This window comes from Biomphalaria glabrata, chromosome 3, assembly GCF_947242115.1.
Source record: "Biomphalaria glabrata chromosome 3, xgBioGlab47.1, whole genome shotgun sequence".
Classification (NCBI taxonomy): Eukaryota; Metazoa; Mollusca; class Gastropoda; family Planorbidae; genus Biomphalaria; species Biomphalaria glabrata.
Window position 1 is genome coordinate 47,967,534 of NC_074713.1, and position 26,059 is coordinate 47,993,592.

Here is a 26,059-nt window from a genome sequence, read left to right on the forward strand (position 1 = left end):
GTATTTTAATGATTACTAGATAGTACTGTCTACTCAAAGCTTTTTTTTTTTTTGGGGGGGGGGGGGTGTCAAGAAAAAGACAGAAAATAGAAATAAAAATAACATTGGAAAGCTCACTAGTGGCTATTCCATAATTTACTTTTTAGGAAAAATATTTGGTAAGTGCTCAATAGCAATGAATTTTTTTTATCCGGTTGAATATTTGACTGCCCTAACTAAGTGCATAGGGCTAACTCCTAGTCTTCACAATGAAATACCTGGACTAGGATCAAGTTTTCCTTCCATCTACCCAACCAGTTGTTTTTTTTTAAATGTGCTGTACTAATGTGTATTTCATTCAATCTTTACCTTCACCTATCCCTTAGTCTGTTGGACCGTTGGGGCACCATGCAAGATTTGTCAACCGTCTTTCTCCATTCCTTTCTGCCTTTTGCCTTAGTGAGAACCTCTTTTGATGGCAGGCCCTTCCATTCCTTTATGTTGTCTTCCCGTCACTTTTTCTGTCTGCTGGTACTGTTCCCTGAAGGAAGGTCTTTGCGAACACCAATAATTGGTGGACTTTACATTGTGTCCCATATATACAATTTTAACTTAGAAAGATAACTTTTTTTTTTTTTTTTTTTTTTTTTTTCATATACTACTTCTTTGTGTAATTGGTACATTATTGATAGTAGATTGTTAAAATGTTTGCAATCCTTAACCTAATGTCCTGTATTTATATCTAAAAGAAATCCTATTGTTTCTGTCTAGACTGCTGTTATAGACCAAATGGCAGCACAGAAGGAACAGCTGGAGCTCTACTTGGAGGAGAAGCAAGACTTACAGCAAGTAGAGTTAGACTCCCCAAGGCCAATCAGGTCAGCATGGAGTGTAACAAACATCGCTGACAGCACAAAAGATGATGACCAGGGTTTCCCCAGCAGGGCGGTCAGCCTGTTTCATGTTGGGGATGAGCAGCAGGGTTTTGGTCAGCAAGGCATGCCGTTAAAGGCCAACAGTGTCAGCAGTGATGACAGTGAGGAGGAGGACAATGAAGAAGAGATGGACATACTGGACAGCAGTGAATGTGACAGCTGTGCTAGTGATGATTATGAACTCAATGCTAAGTACACATTTAACACTCAGGATGATTCGATAGCCAAACAGGAAGACAATCAAAGTAGTGACAGGGACTCTGAAAACTTGAGTGCATCTCCATCAGATCCATCGGCACCATTTCATACACATCCCCCACGAATGACTTCTCCCAGTAGACCCTCCAGAGGCAGAAGTAGAGTTCGCAGGGATAGGTCTACCCCTATTACCAAGCCAAAATCTACATCCCCGAACCTCACAAACACAGCTGCAGCAGTTACTGCTCGGCTGTACCAACCAAAGTCACCTCGACCTGACCTAGAAGGCAACTACCTCAGAGGCAGCAAAGACAGAATGAGCTCACCATCAGTCAGTCCAGTTGAGCTATCCAGATCTGAAAGAAAATCCATTTTACAGTTTCTGTCTCAAGACAAGCCTAAGCATCCGTTTTTAAAAAAAGGCAGCAAGAAAACAATGACCTCACCCATTCATGACCCTCTCACAGTGCAAGGAAAGAGATCTCGAGACTCAAGTCAAGAGTCAGTATCATCTTTTGATTTTCTCAGAAAAGGCAGCAGGAAACTCTTCAAGCCTGAAGTGGAGGATAAAACAGAGGAGCCTGAAGAAGCTGAGATGATCCCTCACGACTTCTTAAGGAGAAAAAGGGAAGAAGATGTTACTTCAATCAGATCACAAAAACATAAGGAGGAGGAGGACATGGCTAAACATGATTACCTCAGAAGAGGATCAAAGCAGCTGAAAGGAGATCCTCATGAAAGGACTCATAGAATCAGAGATGTGGAAAGCAAGGCTCGTGTGAAAGGTCAAAGGCTAGAAGTGCAAAGCTTACCTCACCAGAGAGCTTACAAGTCAGATGAAAGCTTAACACATACTAGGAGTGACAAAAAAAGCAAAGCTCATGATCCTCATGAGAGACTGAGACGAGAAAGACATGTACCAACGCATGAGAGGTATGGAAAGTCCCCTAGCAAGGTCCATGCAGGTGAGGATTGGTCTCTTGAACAGTCCATTCCTTCTCACAGTAAAAAAGGGGATGTCAGAAAGAAGTTGCTATGTCTTGACGCTGATGTGGCTGAGCTGGAAACAAACTCCAGAAACCTCTCAGATAACCTGACCTTAAAGCGATCACACAGACCATCTGGCTCTCAAGAACTGACTTCCAGCAATGATGACATTCCAAAACAAAAGTATTTAAAGAAAGGCTCTGGCAACATGAGCAACATGGATCAAAGGAACCAAAACAGGCCACAGTTTTTTAAACATGTTCCTCCAAGTAAAGTAAAAAAAGATCCTAAATCTGATTCTAGTGATAAATCTCGCGTTATAAGCAGAAGTCAAAGTTATCCAAGCGTCAAGCATGATGACTTTGATGTCACTCCGAAAGTCAAGAGACAAACTGCAAGCTCACTTGGAGGATCTGATAGCAACCTGCACATTATTGTAGGAAGTCCAAGCAGGACCAGGTCCAAAAGTAGGCTGGTCTTGAGCGCTACATGTTTGGCCAGTGTTCCAGAGCAAACATCTGAGGAAGACGAGCTGACTCCATCAATGAGTTCTGCTGTCCCAGACAGCTCCAACATGTCAGCTCTTGTGGCTGGAGTCAGGAGAAGAAGTCGGCAGAATACCAATGATGAATGGAGGAGGCATTCAGAGCCAGAAGGTGACAAGCTGGCCACTGAATTTGCCAGATATACTGCAGACATAGAAGGCAGTTTGAACAGGGACAGACCAGAATCTTTGAGCGATGAGTTTCATGTCAGAAGTGCAGAAGAACTTAGCTCTGAAAATGACCCTTCCATTTTTCAACATTCCAGTCTTTCAAATTCCAGAGCTATCAGAGAAAATACTTATGTGCCTGAAATTCAAGTGTCTTGGTTTGACAATGATGGGGAAAATCAGCAATACCAATATTTGCAACAAAGTTTATTTCCCTTGAGAGACAATCCAAGTTTACACCAGCCAGTGTTAGAATCAGGAGAAACTTTGTCCCAGCATTCTCAAGTTGTTCCTTCTCATCATTTGTTAAACATCAATGTTCATGGACATTTCTTTCAAGAGTTGGACTCTTCCTTCAGCCCAATGTCTAGTGATTCCCTTGAAATGAGTCGAGACAAAGTAAACCCAACAGCTGTTGCTAGTGGAGAACGAATGTACAGATATACAGAGGATGAAGCTGAAAGCTCCAATGATAGTTCATTTTCAGACTCTTTGGAAGAAAGCAACTCTTGTGATGGACAAAAGGAACACCTCTCTTTAGAGGGAACAGACGTTGAGGATGATGAAAATTTAGATGAAAAAGTTTGTAATGTAATCCAAAACTCTGGAACCATCTTTCAGCAGGAAGCTAGTATTTCAGAAGCAGACCTTTCATTTAGAGATGGCAGTAGCCTAAGTGTGGATTTGTTAGGAAAGAGAGACTCTGAAAAGATTCAAACTGGATTCAAAGATGATGTAATGTTAGAAAAATTAGTCTTACCTGGTGAAGATTTGAAGGCAAAAAGTCCTGCTGAAGGTCACTTAGGTGAAATAAATGTTTCAGAAAGGGATGATGCTGTTGTAACATTGACACCACAATTTGAAGGTCTTACATCAGAAGTAGTCAAAAGACAGGAAGAAAGTCCTTCTAGAAGAGATGCTATGGGGCTACTGTTAACATCACTAACTAAAGATTTAATATCTGTAGAGACAAACAGAAGTTACATCAATCAAAATCATGAAATAAATGTAAAGGATTCTAATGATATAGCTCCATTTACACAAACTGAAGATTTAATATCAGGGATGCCAAGTAGACTTGGAGAGAGTCACTTTGGTGATAGAAATATTTCACAGAGAGATCTTCCTGGTCTAACATCATCACAAACTAAAGATCTAATATCAGGAATGTCAAACAGAACTGGAGAGAGTCACTTTGGTGATAGAAATATTTCAGAGAGAGATATTCCTGGTCTAACATCATCAGAAACTGAAAATCTAATATCAGGAATGCCAAACAGAACTGGAGAGAGTCACTTTGGTGATAGAAATATTTCAGAGAGAGATATTCAAGGTCTAACATCATCACAAACTAAAGATCTAATATCAGGAATGCCAAACAGAACTGGAGAGAGTCACTTTGGTGATAGAAATATTTCAGAGAGAGATATTCAAGGTCTAACTTCATCTCAAACTAAAGATCTAATATCAGGAATGCCAAACAGAACTGGAGAGAGTCACTTTGGTGATAGAAATATTTCAGAGAGAGATATTCAAGGTCTAACTTCATCACAAACTGAAAATCTAATATCAGGAATGCCAAACAGAATTGGAGAGAGTCACTTTGGTGATAGAAATATTTCAGAGAGAGATATTCAAGGTCTTACATCATCACAAACTAAAGATCTAATATCAGGAATGCCAAACAGAACTGGAGAGAGTCACTTTGGTGATAGAAATATTTCAGAGAGAGATATTCCTGGTCTAACATCATCACAAACTAAAGATCTAATATCAGGAATGCCAAACAGAACTGGAGAGAGTCACTTTGGTGATAGAAATATTTCAGAGAGAGATATTCCTGGTCTAACATTATCACAAACTGAAAATCTAATATCAGGAATGCCAAACAGAACTGGAGAGAGTCACTTTGGTGATAGAAATATTTCAGAGAGAGATATTCCTGGTCTAACATTATCACAAACTGAAAATCTAATATCAGGAATGCCAAACAGAATTGGAGAGAGTCACTTTGGTGATAAAAATATTTCAGAGAGAGATATTCCTGGTCTAACATCATCAGAAACTGAAAATCTAATATCAGGAATGCCAAACAGATCTGGAGAGAGTCACTTTGGTGATAGAAATATTTCAGAGAGAGATATTCCTGGTCTAACATCATCAGAAACTGAAAATCTTATATCAGGAATGCCAAACAGATCTGGAGAGAGTCACTTTGGTGATAGAAATATTTCAGAGAGAGATATTCCTGGTCTAACATTATCAAAAACTGAAAATCTAATATCAGGAATGCCAAACAGAATTGGAGAGAGTCACTTTGGTGATAAAAATATTTCAGAGAGAGATATTCCTGGTCTAACATCATCAGAAACTGAAAATCTAATATCAGGAATGCCAAACAGATCTGGAGAGAGTCATTTTGGTGATAGAAATATTTCAGAGAGAGATATTCCTGGTCTAACATCATCAGAAACTGAAAATCTTATATCAGGAATGCCAAACAGATCTGGAGAGAGTCACTTTGGTGATAGAAATATTTCAGAGAGAGATATTCCTGGTCTAACATCATCAGAAACTGAAAATCTAATATCAGGAATGCCAAACAGATCTGGAGAGAGTCACTTTGGTGATAGAAATATTTCAGAGAGAGAGATTCAAGGTCTAACATCATCACAAACTAAAGATCTAATATCAGAAGTGCCAAATAGACCTGGACAGAGTCATTTTGGTGAAAAAAATATTTCGGACAGGGATGCTCATGGTCTAACACCAACTGCTAGATGTGACATTGTCACATTTGGTGATCACAGACAGTTAAATGTCACTTTCAATGTACCTGGTTTTGGCGAGAGCAGTATAAATGACAAAACTGTTTTAGGAGACAGCCAAAATATGTCTCAGTATTATGACCCGACCACTAGAGACAGTTCAATGGATGAAATACTCAAAGAAGAACAAATAAGAAACAGTCTTTCAATTCATACACGTTCTACTGCTGTTACACAACAAGGAAACGAACCTAACGATATCTTTCAACCTGTATGTCACTCTGAAACCTCTCTTGGACTGGAATATACAGATGTACTCAAGCCCTGTGGAGTCTCTAGCCTGCTTGGCCCTGGTGAAGAATGTTTTGATAACATAGCGTCTCTCCAGCACTCTGTAACAACCACACTACAGGGAGAAGAGCTTCCAGATCAAGTGCTGGACACCCACAAAGAAACACTCCATCATGGGCTCTGCAAGACACATGAGACATTCATTTTACAAGAGTCTAAGAAACATCCTTCTGGAGAAACTCAAGAACCCCAGTTTGTGAACTCCTCTGTATCATTGAGTCAAATTATTAGGACAGACAACACAGTTAGTGGCGTCAGTGACAGGGAAGAGCACTCAGGGAAGAGAACTCATTCCACTACTGCACAAAGTGATTGGCCTTTAATAGCTAACCATGAAAGTCTGTTCCCAGAAGATGAGCTTTTAAACCTAAGAGGACATTCAATTCACCAGAACGAACTAAACCTTCTTACTGAAGAGAAGTCTGATTGGAATAACACTAGTGGATTAGACAAAAAGATCTTAGGTCAAGGTACTCTACTAGTGGGGCAACATGACCCTGACACACATGTTCCAAGTCTGGAAGGTTCTGATGTTATCATCATGAGGCCTGATAGTAGTGCACATTCTCAAAGAGGTTCTCAAGACATTAAGTCTTTAGCTTTTGAACAGCAACAGGAAAACATCCAAACTGAACATGAGCTTGGTCTTAGTAAGACTTCACAAGATGATTCTCAAGCCACAGTGGGCAGACACGGCTCAATGCAGGCAGGTTCAGATGTTACAGAGTCTGGAAATCAACCTATGGAGTGGGAACCCCTGATGCATGGTGACAATTTTCTTCAACAACCATTCAATAAAAACTTTAATGTACTTTTTTCTGCAAATTACCATGCATCTAAAGATGTATTAAGTCATGAAGAACCCACACTTCATAAGACCGAAACTGGTGAAGGAACAACATTAACCCATGAAAGACTTTTTTCCTCAATGACAAAGAGTGAACAAGATGTCAATGAAAGACATAAGCTGTCAGTGACAGAAAATGAACAAGATGTCAATGAACAACATAAGCTGTCAATGGCAGAAAGTGAACAAGATGTCAATGAACAACATAAGCTGTCAGTGACAGAAAGTGAACAAGATGTCAATGAACAACATAAGCTGTCAGTGACAGAAAGTGAACAAGATGTCAATGAACAACATAAGCTGTCAGTGACAGAAAGTGAACAAGATGTCAATGAACAACATAAGCTGTCAGTGACAGAAAATGAACAAGATGTCAATGAACAACATAAGCTGTCAGATTTCATAGAAAGAAATAAGTTGTCAGTGACAGAAAGTGAACAAAATGTCAACACAGAAAAAGTCATGCCTATGGATGTTGTGACTTTGGGTCAATGTGATCCAGACAGATGTAAGTGGACTGGTGAAGAAGACAGATTTCAGTCCTCCACTCCTGGCAGTGAGAGTTATGATCTCCAAGACTCTAATATTCTCAAAGACCAGTTCAGTCCATCACATTTTAGTCTATCCAAAACTGACACCAATGACAATATCTCTGAGAGTGCAACTAGAATAGCAGGCTCCAACCTTTGCTCCAACCTAACTAGTCTACATTGTGATGATGTCTTGCAGACAAGTAACAGACTGACTGAGACTGACTCTAATGACTCACTGCAGACAAAAGTTTCATTGCTACCATTGCAAAGATGTGACAGTGTAACACAGAGCCAGAGTGAAGAGTTAAGTACATCACTTCTAACTCCTGGTATTACACAGAAGGTTGACTTAGTCAGCTATTTGAAAGTGGGAGGTAATATCCCAGCCCCTGACCTTTCAGTCAAAAATACTTCAAATACTGACTTACTAATGAGCTCAGTTGCTTCATTGAAGAGTGATGAGTTTTGTGGTAATGATAAGAACAATGCACTTCTTAAGACAACATCAGATAGAACATCAGCTGCACCAGATGTAACACCATTAACACAATATGTAACACCTTCAACACTAGATGGAACATCAGCAACACCAAATGGAACATCAGCAACACCATTAAAAACATCAGCAATACCAGATGAAACATCAACAATGCCAGATGAAACATCAGCAACACCAAATAGAACATCAGCAACACCAGATGAAACATCAGCAACATCATTTAAAACATCAGCAGTACCATTTAAAACATCAGCAATACCAGATGAAACATCAACAATGCCAGATGGAACATCAACAACACCAGATGGAACATCAGCAACATCATTTAAAACATCATTAGTACCATTTAAAACATCAACAATACCAGATGAAACATCAACAATGCCAGATGAAACATCAGCAACACTAGATGTGACATCAGCAACACTAGATGTGACATCAGCAATACCATTAAAAACATCAGCAACACCAGATGGATCATCAGCAACACCAGATAGAACATCAGCAACACTAGATGGAACATCAGCAATGCCATCCCTAATACCATTTAAAATATCAGCAACACTAGATGGAACATCAGCTGTACCATTTAAAACATCAGCAGCAATAGATGGAACATCAGCAACACTAGATGGAACATCAGCAATGCCATCCCTAATACCATTTAAAATATCAGCAACACTAGATGGAACATCAGCAACACTAGATGGAACATCAGCAACACTAGATGGAACAGCAGCAACACTAGATGGAACAGCAGCAATGCCATCCCTAATACCATTTAAAATATCAGCAACACTAGATGGAACATCAGCTGTACCATTTAAAACATCAGCAGCAATAGATGGAACATCAGCAACACTAGATGGAAAATCATCAACACCAGATAGAACATCAGCAACACTAGATGGAACATCAGCAACACCAGATAGAACATCAGCAACACTAGATGGAACATCAGCAATGCCATCCCTAATACCATTTAAAATATCAGCGACACTAGATGGAACATCAGCAACACTAGATGGAATATCAGCAACACTAGATGGAACATCAGCAACACTAGATGGAACAGCAGCAATGCCATCCCTAATACCATTTAAAATATCAGCAACTCTAGATGGAACATCAGCTGAACCATTTAAAACATCAGCAGCAATAGATGGAACATCAGCAACACTAGATGGAAAATCATCAACACCAGATAGAACATCAGCAACACTAGATGGAACATCAGCAACACCAGATGGAACATCAGCAACACTAGATGGAACATCAGCAATGCCATCCCTAATACCATTTAAAACATCAGCAGCAATAGATGGAACATCAGCAACAGCAGATGGAACATCTTCAATACCAAATGAAACATCACCAATACCACATAGAACATCAGCAACACTAGTTGTAAAGTCAGCAATACCATCAGCAGCAATAGATGGAACCTCAGCAACACCAGATAGAACATCAGCAACTCCAGATGTAACATCAGCAACACAAGATGTAACATCAGCAACACCAGATGTAGCATCAGCAATACCAGATGTAACATCAGCAACACCAGATGTAACATCAGCAACACCAGATGTAACATCAGCAACACCAGATGTAACATCTACACCAGATGTAACATCAGCAACACCAGATAGAACTTCAGCAACACCAGATGTAACATCAGCAACACCAGATGTAAAATCAGCAATACCATACAAAACATCAGCTCCCCAGGAGATACCTGACAGAACTATAATTAATACTTATGATTCCAATGTTTTCCCTCATGCCATAAATCTTGAAGAAGAAACATTCTCTGGCTCAGATAAAGATGATCCCAACTCAATCCTGTCTCTCAACTACTTGGCTAGATCTTTAGACAACTGGGATGGGAAGTCTGTACAAAACTATGACACATCCTCAGACATTATCAGCAATAGGACTGGAGAAAATGGACTTCATTTGACTCCGCACAGCGTCACTCTTCCAAGTGGACAAATTTGGTCAGAAAAACTCTCCACATATTTGACAGCTGATGCGAATCATGGCTCTGACTATAATTCTCTGGCTTATGATAAACATGTCTCAGTATCTACTGAAGATTCTCTTGGAAATGATTCTACTGATGAGTCACAAATTAAAAGTGATCAACATTTAGCATATTTAGAAGAAGTACTTGACAATGAAATGTCTCAAGTCAGTTATAAAACTAACCTAGACTCACAAGAAGATGAAACATATAGAGAAGCACACCAGAGAAAATTGACTCAAGCAAAAAGTGAATCAAACTCAGCTTCCCAGAGACTTGAGGCAAAGTCTCCTAAAAGAGTGGACATTGCAGGAGCTTCCCAGAGACTTGAGGCAAAGTCTCCTAAAAGAGTGGACATTGCAGGAGCTTCCCAGAGATTTGAGACAAAGTCTCCTAAAAGAGTGGACATTGCTGGAGCTTCCCAGAGATTTGAGACAAAGTCTCCTAAAAGAGTGGACATTACAGGAGCCCAACAGAGGCAAGATACAAACAACACAACTCAGTCAGAAAGTATTGATGGTCAAGATAAGCCTTCATCAATGAATGTTCTTCATGGACTTGTTCAAACAGATAAACAGCTACCTCAGCTGAGCGTTACACTTTCTACCCCATTGAATTCAGATTTAACAGAGAGAGAACAAGAGAAACAAGTGAGAACCACTGTAACAGTTGAGAAAGACAATGTCACATTTCTTAATTCAGTACAACTTGGTGAAGTAAAAGAGCTTGATGCAATACAAGAACTTGATTCAGTACATGAACTTGATGCAATGCAAGATGCAATGCAAGATGCTATGCAAGATGCAATGCAAGATGCAATAAATGATGCAATGCACGATGCAATGCAAGATGCAGTTCAAGAACTTGATGCTATACAACAACTTGATGCTATACAAGAACTTGATGCTATACAAGAACTTGATGCTATACAAGAACTTGATGCTATACAAGAACTTGATGCAGACATGGGAAGTAGTTACGAAAGCATGGTTGAACTTTACCATCCTGACATTAAAAAGTTAAAGAAAAGTCAAAGATCACATTCAGTTGAATCTAGTTTCTCAAACATGCAGCAGCTCGACCCTAACAGTCAGGGCAATGACTCTAAACAAAATGTTTATTCTCAAAGTGAATCTAATGACGACACTAAGGCAAAAGAGCAGCAGCTTGTTTACGACAATGACCTAAACCAACAAGAAACTGACATAGATAATGAGATACAAACAGACCTACAGGCACCCAGTGAACTAACACAAATAGAGATGAACCAAAATGACAACAGTCAAAAAGGTTTTGCTGGCAGAAAAGACCGCTTCACTGCCTCCAGCAACAGAAAATTTGTCATTGCTCGGCCCAAGACCTGGAAGTCAATGTATCAGGCTGACCATGGTCCTGGTGTACACCCTGAGGCTGGACAATTGATGGGTCAAATCGATTTGGATCAAGATAGAAGCCCTGAAAAAGAAAATTCCACTGGTCAGAATGAGTTAGCTCTTGAGAGTAGATCTAGAAACAAACGTTTAAGGGTTCCAAATGATATTGTTCATGAAACTGCCTCTGAAGATGAACTGTCAATGGATCACAGTGAACATCTTAAAGAACGAGAATCTCAAAGAGATCACTCAATGAGTGAAGAAGACCTGGATTCAGAGACTGACTCTGAAATGGAAGATTCATTGCATCAAAGCAAACCTATCTCTGGCATACAGGTCGCTGCCAAACATGTCTCTGCCAAACAGGTCTCTGCCAAACAGGTCTCTGCCAAACAGGTCTCTGTCAAACATGTTGCTGCTACAGATTCTGAAAATGAGTCTTCTGATCTGCAGGTGTCTGAAGATTCACTTGACAATCCTGACATGATAGATAACTCGAAAAATATTCCTTTCCCGACATTTGATTCCCTATATTTCCCTGAGCTGATGAATACCAAGGGATCGCTAAAGAAAGGACAGATGAATCAGCAACAGGCACAAGGACAACTTAGTGAGCAAGATGTACACCATCAAATACATTACAAACAACAAAGTTATGATGCCCAACAACAAAGTTATGATGCCCAACAACAAAGTTATGATGCCCAACAACAAAGTTATGATGCCCAACAACAAATGTTGCCGCACCATAGGAGGCAACCAAGAGCTGTAGATCAAGGAGAAGGGTTGTCTAACTTTGAATGGAAAGAGTTGACTATCTTTGAACCAGAAGAGTTGTCTAATGTTGAACCAGAAGAGTTGTCTAACTGTGAACGGAAAGATTTGTCTAACTTTAAACCAGAAAAGTTGTCTAATGCTGAACGAGAAGAGTTGTCTAACTTTGAACCAGAAGAGTTGTCTAATGCTGAACGAGAAGAGTTGTCTAACTCTGAACAGAAAGATTTGTCTAACTTTGAACCAGAAGAGTTGCCTACCTTTGAAAACTTGAAAATTGGCGCTAAACTTGCTCAAGCTGATAATAACACCCTTAGACATGGTAGTCAAGGTGAAGGTCAGCCAATTAGGTAAGTTGTTTCTCCTTTTTTAAAATTTTATTTATTTATGATCATTGCACAACAAAAAACAAACTACTGCCAAATGTGTACATTTTCTGTGTAAACAAAGCTTAAAAATACTTCCTTCCCCACCATATACATGTAGTTGAGTAGTCTATTATAATCTATTACTTAAGCTACCTTAGGACTTCATTACTAGCACTGGTCATGTCTTTGACTCAGCTACTTGTTTCTCTATCAGCTCCCTCTCTTACTCCCTTGTATGATCACACTTCGATAGGTTGATTTTCTAAAGAAGAATCTACATTGCAACTACACGTAGTTGTACTCGCCAGTAGTTGTACTCGCCAGTAGTTGTACTCGTCAGTAGTTGTACTCGCCAGTAGTTGTACTCGTCAGTAGTTGTACTCGTCAGTAGTTGTACTCGCCAGTAGGTGTACTCGCCAGTAGGTGTACTCGTCAGTAGTTGTACTCGTCAGTAGTTGTACTCGTCAGTAGTTGTACTCGCCAGTAGTTGTACTCGTCAGTAGTTGTACTCGTCAGTAGTTGTACTCGCCAGTAGGTGTACTCGCCAGTAGGTGTACTCGTCAGTAGTTGTACTCGCCAGTAGTTGTACTCGTCAGTAGCTGTACACGTCAGCAGTTGTACTTGTCAGCAGTTGTACTCGTCAGCAGTTGTACTCGTCAGTAGTTGTACTCTTCAGTAGCTGTACTCGTCAGTAGTTGTACTCGTCAGCAGTTGTACTCGCCAGTAGTTGTATTCGCCAGTAGTTGTATTCGCCAGTAGTTGTACTCGCCAGTAGTTGTATTCGCCAGTAGCTGTACTGTACTCGTCAGTAGCTGTACTCTTCAGTAGCTGCACTCGTCAGTAGTTGTACACGTCAGTAGCTGTACTCGTCAGCAGTTGTACTCGCCAGTAGTTGTACTCGCCAGTAGTTGTATTCGCCAGTAGCTGTACTGTACTCGTCTGTAGCTGTACTCTTCAGTAGCTGCACTCGTCAGTAGTTGTACACGTCAGTAGCTGTACTCGTCAGCAGTTGTACTCGCCAGTAGTTGTATTCGCCAGTAGCTGTACTGTACTCGTCAGTAGCTGTACTCTTCAGTAGCTGCACTCGTCAGTAGTTGTACACGTCAGTAGCTGTACTCGTCAGCAGTTGTACTCGCCAGTAGTTGTACTCGCCAGTAGCTGTACTCGTTTGGATTGTTTCCCAAACTTTTGACCTTAATGGAAAACATCGCATATTCTGAGTATTTAGAGGAACACATTGCTTATTCTTTTAGAGAGATTAATTCCAGTTAATTATTCCAGTGGTTCTTGGAAAACCTATTTAGGCCTCTAGGGTTCCGCGGAACACAGTTTGGGAGACACTGCTCTAAACCTTTCTTCTGTTAAGACGAGAACTACAAGAACTACATTGGTCGTGTACTAACTTGACACTGATTGTATTACACGGTCATTAACAGATTCTTGTTGATAAGATTTCGATAAGGTGTGAACGCTCGACTGAAATGAGACAGTCATTTTAATGACTACATAGACTTCCGCTAGAGTGTGTCTGTTGGAATGCTTGAAACTGCATGAAAATAGTCCATGATTAGTATTAAATTGACTCTATATATAGAGTCAATACAGACTCAAAGATGACATTCCCCTATTAAGTGTTCATTTGACCTGCGGCTTGGTTCAACCTGGGGTTAAGCTCAAGGTGTACTTCAAAATGGTGGAGGGTTCCTTCAAAAATACTCGAATACTTCACTACAGCTTTTTTTTTGTTCCCTTTGTAAAATAAGTTTACGATTTTTTTGTTTAATCTGGTGACGGAATGAAATCTTTCTTCTCTACCAACGAGCGAGGATACTTGATATCCAGAAACTTGATCTCGTCATGTTTTCGGGGATTCCCAATAAATAAACACTTTCAGTTTGAACTCTTCCTTTCAAGACCACGGGCGCACGTAAAGCCCCGCATTAGAAAACTGAAAAGACAAAAGTGACAGAGTGAACAGTATCATATGTTCAGCTTTCAAGGAGACTCCTCCTGAACAAAACGAACTGAATGTACAAATACATTCTGCCTCATATGTTGAAGTTTCTTGTTGCGTGTTGGCGAGCCAGTGAGAGGCGAGACTCCCTGGTCGAAAGTGACATATGAAGCAATTGTCTTCCCATCTACAAACATCTACTGTGACGTTATTGATTGCGACAAGCCAAGTGTTGCACGGCCAGCCTTCCAATTATAGAAATTGTAGCATCAAATCCTGCATTCTGTCAGGCAGGAAACAGTTTTCTAAAGACATGATCTTAGACATTTTGACTCTTAATCAAAACAACATAAGACAACTAATCTCATTTGTTTAAATAGATTTGTTTTAGACTTCAAAGGTAAGTCAAAGCCATTTGTTTAGAACTCATTTCCAGTGCAGTAAAGATCTATTAGTTATACAATCTATTATGTCTATGCAGTGGCACCTGTTGATTATACAAGAAAAAAAACTATTAACGAAAGCAAAGTGCAGACAACTGAGTGGTTTAAATCTGTCTAAAGGCTTAGAGTGAATGACCCTTGAATGAGGATTTAGTTTTTGGCAGACGTTCAGTTGCGTGCCTCAGAACGTTGAAAATGAAAAAAAAATCTATAAAAAAGTTTAAGGTGAAAATCTTTAGAGAAACAAAATGGCCGAGGTTCACCACGCAGCCATTAATCGGCTAACGTGAAGTAAACATTGTACATAAATGTGTTAGCACTGGTTGAGCCATGGGTTGAGAGAAACGGGTTAAGTCATGGTAGCATGGCAGCAGTAGATGTAGAAACAGTAGAACACACATCTATAAACCTGTTAGGTCAACTTAACACATCTACTGATACATGGACACATCTTTGAACGTTCTTGAACAAAATATAGATAGACATAGCATTAATGTTTTTAGAGTTATTTAGATGTAGAGTCATGTAGATGTAGCGTCAGTCATATATATTTAGTAATTTATTTGTAGAGTCATATTATATAGATGTAGAGCCATATATGTAGTCATATAGATGTAGACTCATATAGATGTAGACTTATATAGTTGTAGAGTCATACAGAGGCCTACAGAGACATACATAACCTTATAGAAACACACAGAAGTTGTTAAAGATTTAAAAGAAACACAAATAAATGTGTAAATAGAGGAATCCAGATAGAGACTCATATCCTAATAAATGTGTAAATAGATGAATCCAGATCGAGACTGAGACATATTGGGAAACAAGCACACTTTAAGAGACAGCCATATATTAAGATTACACAGATATAAAGAAACATGTTGAGACACACAGATATAAGAGGCATATTTAGACACGCAGAGAAAAAGAGGCATATTGAAACACACGCACAAATATAAATATGCCTATTGAGAGACACATAGATATAAATAGGCATATTGAGACACACACAAATATAAAGAGGCCTATATTGTGACACACACACACACACATATATTATCCTATATAATTAATCTATCAATCTTGTTTCATTTGTCATTTCTATTCACATGTTGAGCGAATTAGTTTCGGGCCTACGATTAGAGTTTGGTGTATCTGTAGGATCACTACAATTAGTGCAAGAGACCAATGGCTTGTTCTTATCAGGCCAGCATTAACTTTTATATAGGGCTCGTTGTACTGGAGTGACCTACACAGTATTAGAGAGCACCTTACTTGGGAGAGGGTTGGGGCGAGGTATATATTACTAACAATTCCAGGTTGGTATAGGCCTACTTAAAGTTACATTAAAAAAATCCCCTTTCAGACCTTGCGATCTAAAGGACAGATGATGAAAAGGTCATCTGTTTCTGTGGTCTACGGTTAACGGGGTTGTCATGTGGCCAGCACAACGACCAACCGCCTTTTCTTTCCCCAACTAATGTCAGGTACTTATTAGAGCAGGGTGGACTCAGAGGCGCCATAAACATCCCGAAATTAAAAAGCCCAGTCTTCACCAGGGTTTGAACCCGGGACAGCCTCCAATAGGCGTGGTGGCCCTGTCACTAAGATGTACTATATATGTCATCTTAAATACTATTTGAAAGTCATTTTTGGTGTATTTTCCAATGTCAATGTTTCAAGGTGGATAACTTCTGTACACTAAGTTTTTCACGTTTAGTGTTTATTTCCTCTTATCATTCTTTACCCTGCCAGTATCAGTGGTCTGCCAGTAGATTGTAGATCTTTAAGTCTCAGAACATTGAGAGATCACATAAACAAATCTCCTTTCATTACAGTATTGACACGTTTTGGCTACTTGAATAGTTTGGCACACTAGAGTGTGGGGCATGCTTTCTTCTGTATTTAAGTATTTTTTTTTTTAGCTCATTGCGTGTGTGTCTGTGTTCTTCTGACTAGTCTGTATAATTCTGTGCCATCAAATACTTGGATGTTTATAGATCTAGTTGTGAATTGTTGTGAACAACGAAGGTCTGAACTAATTGCTTAGTTAAATTGTACATCTCCCCCAAACCCAAGAAACAAAAAAAAAAGTCGTTCGCAGACTATTGATCGGACGTAGTCTGGCGTAAATATAGTTGGAGTTCTTGTTTAAATATGTATAGACTCCCAACTGGTCGAGTTTGAAAAGCAAAATAAATGATTAGGAGCGTGTTTCAGGCACACGACTTGAATGGGCGTCTAATCATAATCTTGCAACAATAATCTTGCAACAAGTCGATGTAGATCTATCAGCAAGCCCTTCTGTCTGCTAGGAGTATAAACATCTCAACAGACTCGATAATGTCACAGAGTGTCACTGACAGAACAACACTATTCAGCGCGCGCTCGTATTGACTGTCACCTGCAGCTATCTGCATGACACACGTGTAATAAATGGGCGAGACACACCTGGGCTAGAGAACTGCTGCTAGAGGTGACGTAAATATTTGTAGGATTCAGCATTCTTAGTGAGACTTTTTGTACAGTTTAGTGAGCTTCTGGAGCTCAGCATTCTTAGTGAGATTTGTGGTACAGTTTAGTGAGCTTCTGGAGATCAGCATTATTAGTGAGATTTGTGGTACAGTTTAGTGAGCTTCTGGAGATAAGCATTCTTAGTGAGATTTGTGGTACAGTTTAGTGAGCTTTTGGAGATCAGCATTGTTAGTGAGACAAACTTGTGGTACAGTTTAGTGAGCTTCTGGAGATCGGCATTCTTAGTGAGACTTGTGGTACAGTTTAATGAGCTTCTGGAGAGCAGCCTTCCCAGTGATACACATTGGTGCTTCCAATAAGTTTATCGCTTGAAATATTGAGCGTCAGACGAGGTAACGCCTATGAGAACATGCCATGGGAACATTTCATAAATGCTGTCACTCCTGTACTCATAAATCCTGGGTAAGTCAATGTATGCGTCATCTTTTAGCGTCTTCGAGCGTAGTGCTTCCAATTTGATCCTTCAGGATTTTAATGTATACAAAATTTAATTTGCTTTCCACGGTAACTGCGTGTATTTTCTAGTAGTTGTGTTGTCCATCAACTGATTGCAGGCGCACTTGAACACGAAAGTTACCTTCGAACTAGACGAGCTCCCTTGTTGAGTGCTAATGACCGAACCGATTCTTTAATTAGAGACCTCTACCATTTTGACGGAAGTACGTGTAATAGAGTCGCCATTGTGACAAACGAACGAGCTTACCCTTTAGACCAGTGATGCCCAACCTAATTCGACCCGCGGGCCGTTTTAATTACCGATACTCGTCTCGCGGGCCACATGACCGAAAAGTTTCAAAAACGAAATGAAATTGTTCTGAAACTATTTTGATAGAAATTGTGAATTTAATACTTAATTAATAGTTTATTTGACATATTTTTTTTTACGCGTCAGAAAACAGCTTCATTTCTCTACTTCAAATGTGAGCAACAGTGAAGATAGCTTTACAACCGACTAAATTTTTTGGTCTCTTTTTGGTAAATATTCACATGGATCCTCCATTCTCTAGGCGTAGTTAAACAATATTTTTATCTGCCGCCATATATATTTTATTATTGTGTCGTTTTTATGTTGTTGTTTTATTAAAAAGCCACACTTTCTTGATCAAATAAATATGTCGGCTTATTATCATGTTCAACAAAAAAAAACTAAAGATAGGTTCACTTTTCCTGGTAGATTTTACATTCAGAGTTCCAATTCATAAACACACAAATGTTAAAGATCAAAATACCAATCCATCGGACAAAAAGTGAGGGCCCAAACGTAGGTAAAGATACATTTTTTCAACCTTTTTTTTTTTTGGAAGGGAGATTTCTACACTTTGTGCCGACGTTTCGGCGGGCCTGATGGAACCATGTCGCGGGCCGGATTTGGCCCGCGGGCCGGATTTTGGGCTTCACTGCTTTAGACACAAACTATAAATGCAACTACTTCGTATAGTCTTGCAAATGGAGATTTTCACGAAACTGCTTCAACCCTAAATAATGTCAAGGACTTTGCTTTAAAAGATCATTGCTGCCAACTAAAGGATACACATTTGCTTGTGCAAGGACATTTTGATGAAACATTACAAATACATATAACTTATCACCATCATGACGTCTCTACGCGGGATACACCAATTAGCTAGCTATTTATAGTTTCTACACCATACATGAGATTTCCTATTTGAAGCTTTCTTTTCAGGCCAGAAGGCATTATTAGACCCAGGCATCATGGGTACATTGAATACGAATTTTGACGTGGGGTAATAAAAGCCTTTAAAACTTACTGTCCTGGAGTTAGACCACCAAAAATGTTTGCATCTGTGTCTGACCCAGAACGTAAAAGTATTCACTGCATCCACGTCCCTTACATTTAGCCTTCATTTACACGTGTCGGTGTAAAAACTTTAGATTTGAAGATGAATGTACGCTCACCTTTTCCATTCTCAGAGGGATTGTGCTTATATTAGGGTACTGTAAGCAAATACAGCACTGTCATCCGATATCAAACCAATTAATTATAGGTATTTAATTAATTGACTAATTGGTTAATTTTTTAAATCGATTCTGGTTTTGTTAGGTACAATACATAATTAGTTTCAACTGGATCCGATAATGGGTGCGGGAGAAATAACGTGTTCAATTATGATGTAAGAGGGCAGAAACCCAAATATTTAGCCATATCTCTAAATACTGAAGAATTAATTTCCCTTGTTGGTATCAAACAAAATAATTGATTACTAGTAATTAATTCGCTAACTGTTTATTTCTTTCGTTGATTCGTGTATTGCCATCGCCAATGAATAATTTTGCAAATATTGAACTTGATCCGAAAATGGGTGTGTTCAATAGCACGTTGCCACGTCACAGGTCTGTTCGACATGGCGAAGATCTATTGGCCTAAACTGCCCACACGTTGCCACGTCACAGGTCTGTTCGACATGGCGAAGATCTATTGGCCTAAACTGCCCACAGGTTGCAACGTCGCAGTTCTGTACGACATGGCAAAGATCTATTGGCCTAAACTGCCCACAGGTTGCCACGTCACAGGTCTGTTCGACATGGCGAAGATCTATTGGCCTAAACTGCCCACAGGTTGCCACGTCACAGGTCTGTTCGACATGGCGAAGATCTATTGGCCTAAACTGCCCACAGGTTGCCACGTCACAGGTCTGTTCGACATGGCGAAGATCTATTGGCCTAAACTGCCCACAGGTTGCCACGTCACAGGTCTGTACGACATGGCGAAGATCTATTGGCCTAAACTGCCCACAGGTTGCCACGTCACAGGTCTGTTCGACATGGCGAAGATCTATTGGCCTAAACTGCCCACAGGTTGCCACGTCACAGGTCTGTACGACATGGCGAAGATCTATTGGCCTAAACTGCCCACAGGTTGCCACGTCACAGGTCTGTTCGACATGGCGAAGATCTATTGGCCTAAACTGCCCACAGGTTGCCACGTCACAGGTCTGTACGACATGGCGAAGATCTATTGGCCTAAACTGCCCACAGGTTGCCACGTCACAGGTCTGTTCGACATGGCGAAGATCTATTGGCCTAAACTGCCCACAGGTTGCCACGTCACAGGTCTGTACGACATGGCGAAGATCTATTGGCCTAAACTGCCCACAGGTTGCCACGTCACAGGTCTGTTCGACATGGCGAAGATCTATTGGCCTAAACTGCCCACAGGTTGCCACGTCACAGGTCTGTACGACATGGCGAAGATCTATTGGCCTAAACTGCCCACAGGTTGCCACGTCACAGGTCTGTTCGACATGGCGAAGATCTATTGGCCTAAACTGCCCACAGGTTGCAACGTCGCAGTTCTGTACGACATGGCAAAGATCTATTGGCCTAAACTGCCCACAGGTTGCAACGTCGCAGTTCTGTACGACATGGCAAAGATCTATTGGCCTAAACTGCCCACAGGTTGCAACGTCGCAGTTCTGTACGACATGGCGAAGATCTATTGGCCTAAACTGCCCACAGGTTGCAACGTCGCAGTTCTGTTCGACATGGCGAAGATCTATTGGCCTAAACTGCCCACAGGTTGCAACGTCGCAGTTCTGTACGACATGGCGAAGATCTATTGGCCTAAACTGCCCACAGGTTGCAACGTCGCAGTTCTGTACGACATGGCAAAGATCTATTGGCCTAAACTGCCCACAGGTTGCAACGTCGCAGTTCTGTACGACATGGCAAAGATCTATTGGCCTAAACTGCCCACAGGTTGCCACGTCACAGGTCTGTACGACATGGCAAAGATCTATTGGCCTAAACTGCCCACAGGTTGCCACGTCACAGGTCTGTACGACATGGCAAAGATCTATTGGCCTAAACTGCCCACAGGTTGCAACGTCGCAGTTCTGTCTTCAGGCCTTCTGTAACGATTGGTCTCAATTTGACAGTATCTAGACGACTCTAGCATAATGAACAACGAACAATGGAGGAAGACAGTTAAGGAGATTCAAACTGTTCGGATATTGTCTTTTTTTTTTATTAGTAGTTTGCGTGATTTAGTTTATGTGTTAAGTCAGTTAAACCAGACACAAGAATACTGATTGAACCTTTTTTCTTAAAATTGATTTTCAACATGCAATCATAGGCAGAACTAACGGACATAAGGAAAGACAACTCTCTTCCCTCATTTCGTTCTCACTATCTGCAGACGACATCTCTCTAACCTGTTGTGCACATGAGGATGCATTCATCATGAGGACCTTTTGTTTTTCTAATCGTTTAGATTCCCTAGAGCTAGTCAAAACAAATCAGATACAAGATTTAAAAAAATAGTGTCTTCATTGAAGCATGCAGGTTTTTTTTTGGGAAGGGAGGGGGGGGGGGGTCAAGATGAACATGTTTGTTTTTCGTACTCTTTAGGCAATGGACTTTTTCTTCTTGTTCAATGACTTCTTTTGTTTCTCGTACTTTTAGATTTCTTCTTTCATAAAAGACACGTTTTTGTTTTTAATGTAAACATTTCTGTCACAAAACATTCTAGAGTCTCGAAATTTCTATTCTATAAGCCTCTCTCTCTCGTGTATATATATATATATATATATATATATATATATATATATATATATATATATATTCGATATACGACTGATAGGTGTCTTACATTCAGTGGTATTTGGACTGGGAAGATAAGGGGTGTATATCTAATAGATAAAGCTGAATGTAAGGCGTATGTCTGTATGTATGTCCCTTGATACAACTTGGCATAAATGGTTCTTACATCATGGAAAGAAACTACGTACATTTATCTCTATTAAAGAGCGAAACTCTTTTACAAATCGGGACGACGGGGTATGGCAGCGGGCAGGATTCGAACCTGGTACCTTCGAGGCAACCGAATGGCTGAGCGCATACCACACGACCAGGCAGCCATCCGTTAACGAGGGTGTCACCAGGTTAAGTTAAGTACCTACTAGCGATGGTTGGACCGAGACCGTTCGTTTATAGAACGCCTTCACACAGACTTGCGATGTCGCACCCTGTGGGTCGTGACGTCGGACCTGTGACGTTGCAACGAGCTATTGGTCTAAATTGCCCATAGGTTTCGACGTCGCAGGTCAGTGTTCAGGCCTTCTATAACGATTGGTCTCGGTCAATTAAGTGAGCTTCGATCTGAAGATCTTCGTGTCGGTAGCTAACCAACTCTCTACTCCGTTGGTGTTTATGAGTAAAGTGTAAATGCCATGTTTACGTTTATATCTTACAAACATACTAACCTATATATTTTTACCGGTGTTCAATCAGAATGTGATCCGTATAGATTCTTCTTTTCTCTATGGGCTAGTTTTTCATTATCTTGAAGCTCCTGTTGAATGTCTCCAGTTGACATCTACCAAATTAAACCCAACACCGGTCTATAGAAGTTTGTGAAGAGACTAGACAAGATATGCGGCAACGGCTTTAGAACTTATTGATTTCGATTCTAGTCAATCGATTTCTAAAAGTTATCAATAGAAATCACGTTGGAAAGAAAGGCTTTAAAAATATGTTGCAGACGATTCAGAAGAGTTTTCGCCCTTAGATTCTCTTTCAACAAGACTATCTGATACCATTGGTGGAAATTTGATAGTTTGAGCAAGCTATTGAGACGAGAAAGTGACTGTAAGTTGATCTGTTGGTTAGGTGTATTTTTATGTCTGTTTGATGGCGTTTTCAAATCCTTATCTACGTACGTACAATGCTTAATGGTTGGACTTAATTTTTTATTTCGGTAAGGTTTTTTTTTCTTAAATGCCCTCATTGATAATTTTTATGTGGACTTCAATTGTAAACGTCAGTCAGGACAGGTTTTGGTGTCAACTGTTTTACGCAGGCATATGATCTTGTAAAATAAAAGGAAATATAAGAATCTAAGGAAATAAAAATATAAGGAAAATAAACAAAGTACTTTATCAGTTCTATCTATAGTAGAGTCTCGTTCGTATTTTATATGCTTATATAGAGACTTGCGTCGTCATCATGTTCAAGCCTTCATCTGCCTTTGGTCCCGTCTGGGGCATAGGCCACCAACCAGCTTTCTCCAGGCGTCTCATCTCTGCCCTGTGGTCCCGTCTGGGGCATAGGCCACCAACCAGCTTCCTCCAGGCGTCTTATCTCTGCCCTGTGGTCCCGTCTGGGTCATGGGCCACGAACAAGCTTCCTCCAGGCGTCTTGGTTCTGGGCGAGTCTCTCTAACGCCCCCCACCCCTCTTGCTCATCTGCTTGGCATCTGCTTCCAAATCGCAGCGCCATGCATTCCTGGGCCGTCCACTCTTCTTTTTTCCTTGGGGGGTTCCTGGTGAGGGTTTGCCTCGTGGTGTTGGATGCAGGCTTATTCATCGCAGCGTTTCTGAAGATCCTCTTTAATGGGCTGCTGCTTTGTTTTTTGCTACAGTTCCTCATTAGTGATCTGGTAGAATCTAGTCCTTTACAAAAGTTTTTGCAAAGCAACAAGCTGAAAAAAAAAGTGTCAAAAGTCCATAACTCCATTGTAACTGTCTTCCTGCGACACCTTCCTGCGACACCTTCCTGCGACACCTTCCCGCGACACCTTCCCGCGAAGTAATTGACGGATCGCGAGGTCCTATGTGAAACGGATAGCACGGGGCCCAGTCTGTGCAGGGATACGAATAATAAGTGAAAATTAAGATTTTTTTTAGAAAATAAATTCGTCTTTGTATTCATACTTTGTGGCATCCTCCATACAAAGTAGGAAATCACGGTCACAATCACGTTACGAGCCAGCTACAGTAGATGGTAGTTTTACAAACAAAAAGTTGATTAACATTGAGATCAGCCTTTTAGAGTTAGGCTACTATCGACTTACAAAATATTGCTTGTGATTTTTTTTAAAGATATCGAGATAGATTTAGATCTATATTTGTATTTCAGTGACTATTAAAGTAAATTAAGAATTTGAACTTCTTGTTTTGGTTAAAATTCGCCTTATTATTACATTTTTATTAAATGAAAGCTGACAATGCCTTTTTTTTTTAACGCGACTAGGATTGGCGTTATCCATATTGAATAACACCCACTGCTGCCGCATAGTGCACTTGTTTTTTTTTTAAATCAAATTGTCTCTTAACAGTTAAATCCTATGTTGGTTGTTGGGCGTCACTAAATAGAATGCTTTGATGGAGAACTTACAAAGTAGAGCCACGTCATCATAAGGAAGTCGGACTAGCATCCACTGTTTTGTTCCAGGCCAACAATATTGTTTCAAATACAGTAGATCGGAAGGTCAACTTTATCTGTGACTTAAGAAGATGATCGCGGGACCAGTAACTTTAAAAATAAACTCGCCCGAATGGGTGACTGGAGTCAATTAAAAATATGCACTGTTGAATTATCTGAATTACAGACTTTCCTTCTAAAAAACAAACAAAAAAAAAAGATTACTTTCCCTGGCGTATCCATGTGTTAATCTAATCTAGTCGTACATGTGAATTAGATGCTAGAACTCTATCAAGTCTCTGCTTTTATATTGTTTAATGTGATAGATAAAAAAATGGAGCTATATGCATCATTCGCGTTTATAGGGAGAATTGCAGGACATTTGGATTTTTTATGATCAAGGGAAATAATCCTTCCCTCCATTATTATTATTAAAGTGTTGGTTATCTCTCCTTACAATATTTTAATTATTGGTACAGTAACTGTAGGGAACAATGATACAGTTAATATAAAATGATTTAGCATGACTTACATTTGTTTTGATTTTAACAAGACGAAATAGCTCGAGGACCTTGTTTTGACTTTGAATTCAGTGGCGTATCTACGGTGGGGGGATGGGAAGGAATTCGAAAATCCTTCCTGGACCCCAAATGAGTGTTGGACATTTTTTTTTTATGTTAAATATTAATTATTATGCCATTATCTCATGTCATGATGTCGAATGTCAATGCAAAGGCCCCTAAAGAGGTCAAGACACCCAAATGATGGCAAATTCCTAGCTACGACACTGCTTGAATTGTCTAAATTACCCTATACCTATGCATACATTTTTACTTAATTGACTATTAGATTTGGATTAGTTGACCGTAATGGTTACACACTCTGACCTGGTCACAATGTGTAAAGACGATGAAATAGTGCACATAGCCCCGTCTTCACAGTGTGTGTACACCAACGTGTCTACACAGTCTATAGACACACACACAAACATTCATCTGTGAGATTTACCTGTTAGTGATTGAACGCCTCAAATCAGCCAAATGATTGACCTAGATATGCCCCCCCCCCACACACACACTTCAACCCTTCCCCTCTCCCCAACCTTATATTGAACTGTGAACTATTTGACTGTTGTTGAAAAATGTTGAATCGCTAATCAATACATTTAATGTGCTGCAAGTGCGTTCAAAGTTTTACCATTGACACAAAAATCTACATTTTAAATACCGTTGACCAGATTTAAAAAAAAAAAAAGATTAAATGTGCTATATTTAGCATCGACAAACTGATTTGATGTTGGTGTGTTTAGTCACGCTTGGTCTCGACTTCATTTTAACGCATCATTTTCGTGCAACTTGTGTCATTAATCCTGAACTATTTCTTTGGCCTTGGAGGATTTGGTAGTTTGTGTGCACGCTATTTGTTCAGTACATCATCAGTGCTCTATTTTCCTCTGGACAGACACGCACACTTAAGTGTTGGAAATACTTGGGAAACAATGCTGATGTATAGAATCAATGTGGATATGTCAAAATTGCTTTGTTCTAGATCTAGAAGGAAATTTTAAACAATTTCCTTCAGTTAGTTGATACATGACTTTTGGTACCGTTACGTTTTTT

The 26,059-nt window shown here is 39.9% G+C and overlaps 1 protein-coding gene across 1 annotated transcript in view; it reads left to right on the top strand.

Moving 5' to 3' along the window:
* Positions 1-26,059, top strand: part of LOC106080249 (uncharacterized) — a 133,346-nt gene that overhangs the window by 76,988 nt on the left and 30,299 nt on the right. The window contains exon 28 of the mRNA XM_056023480.1: positions 751-12,329. Within this exon, the coding sequence (XP_055879455.1) occupies positions 751-12,329 (11,579 nt within the window). The remainder of the gene's footprint in view (positions 1-750; positions 12,330-26,059) is intronic.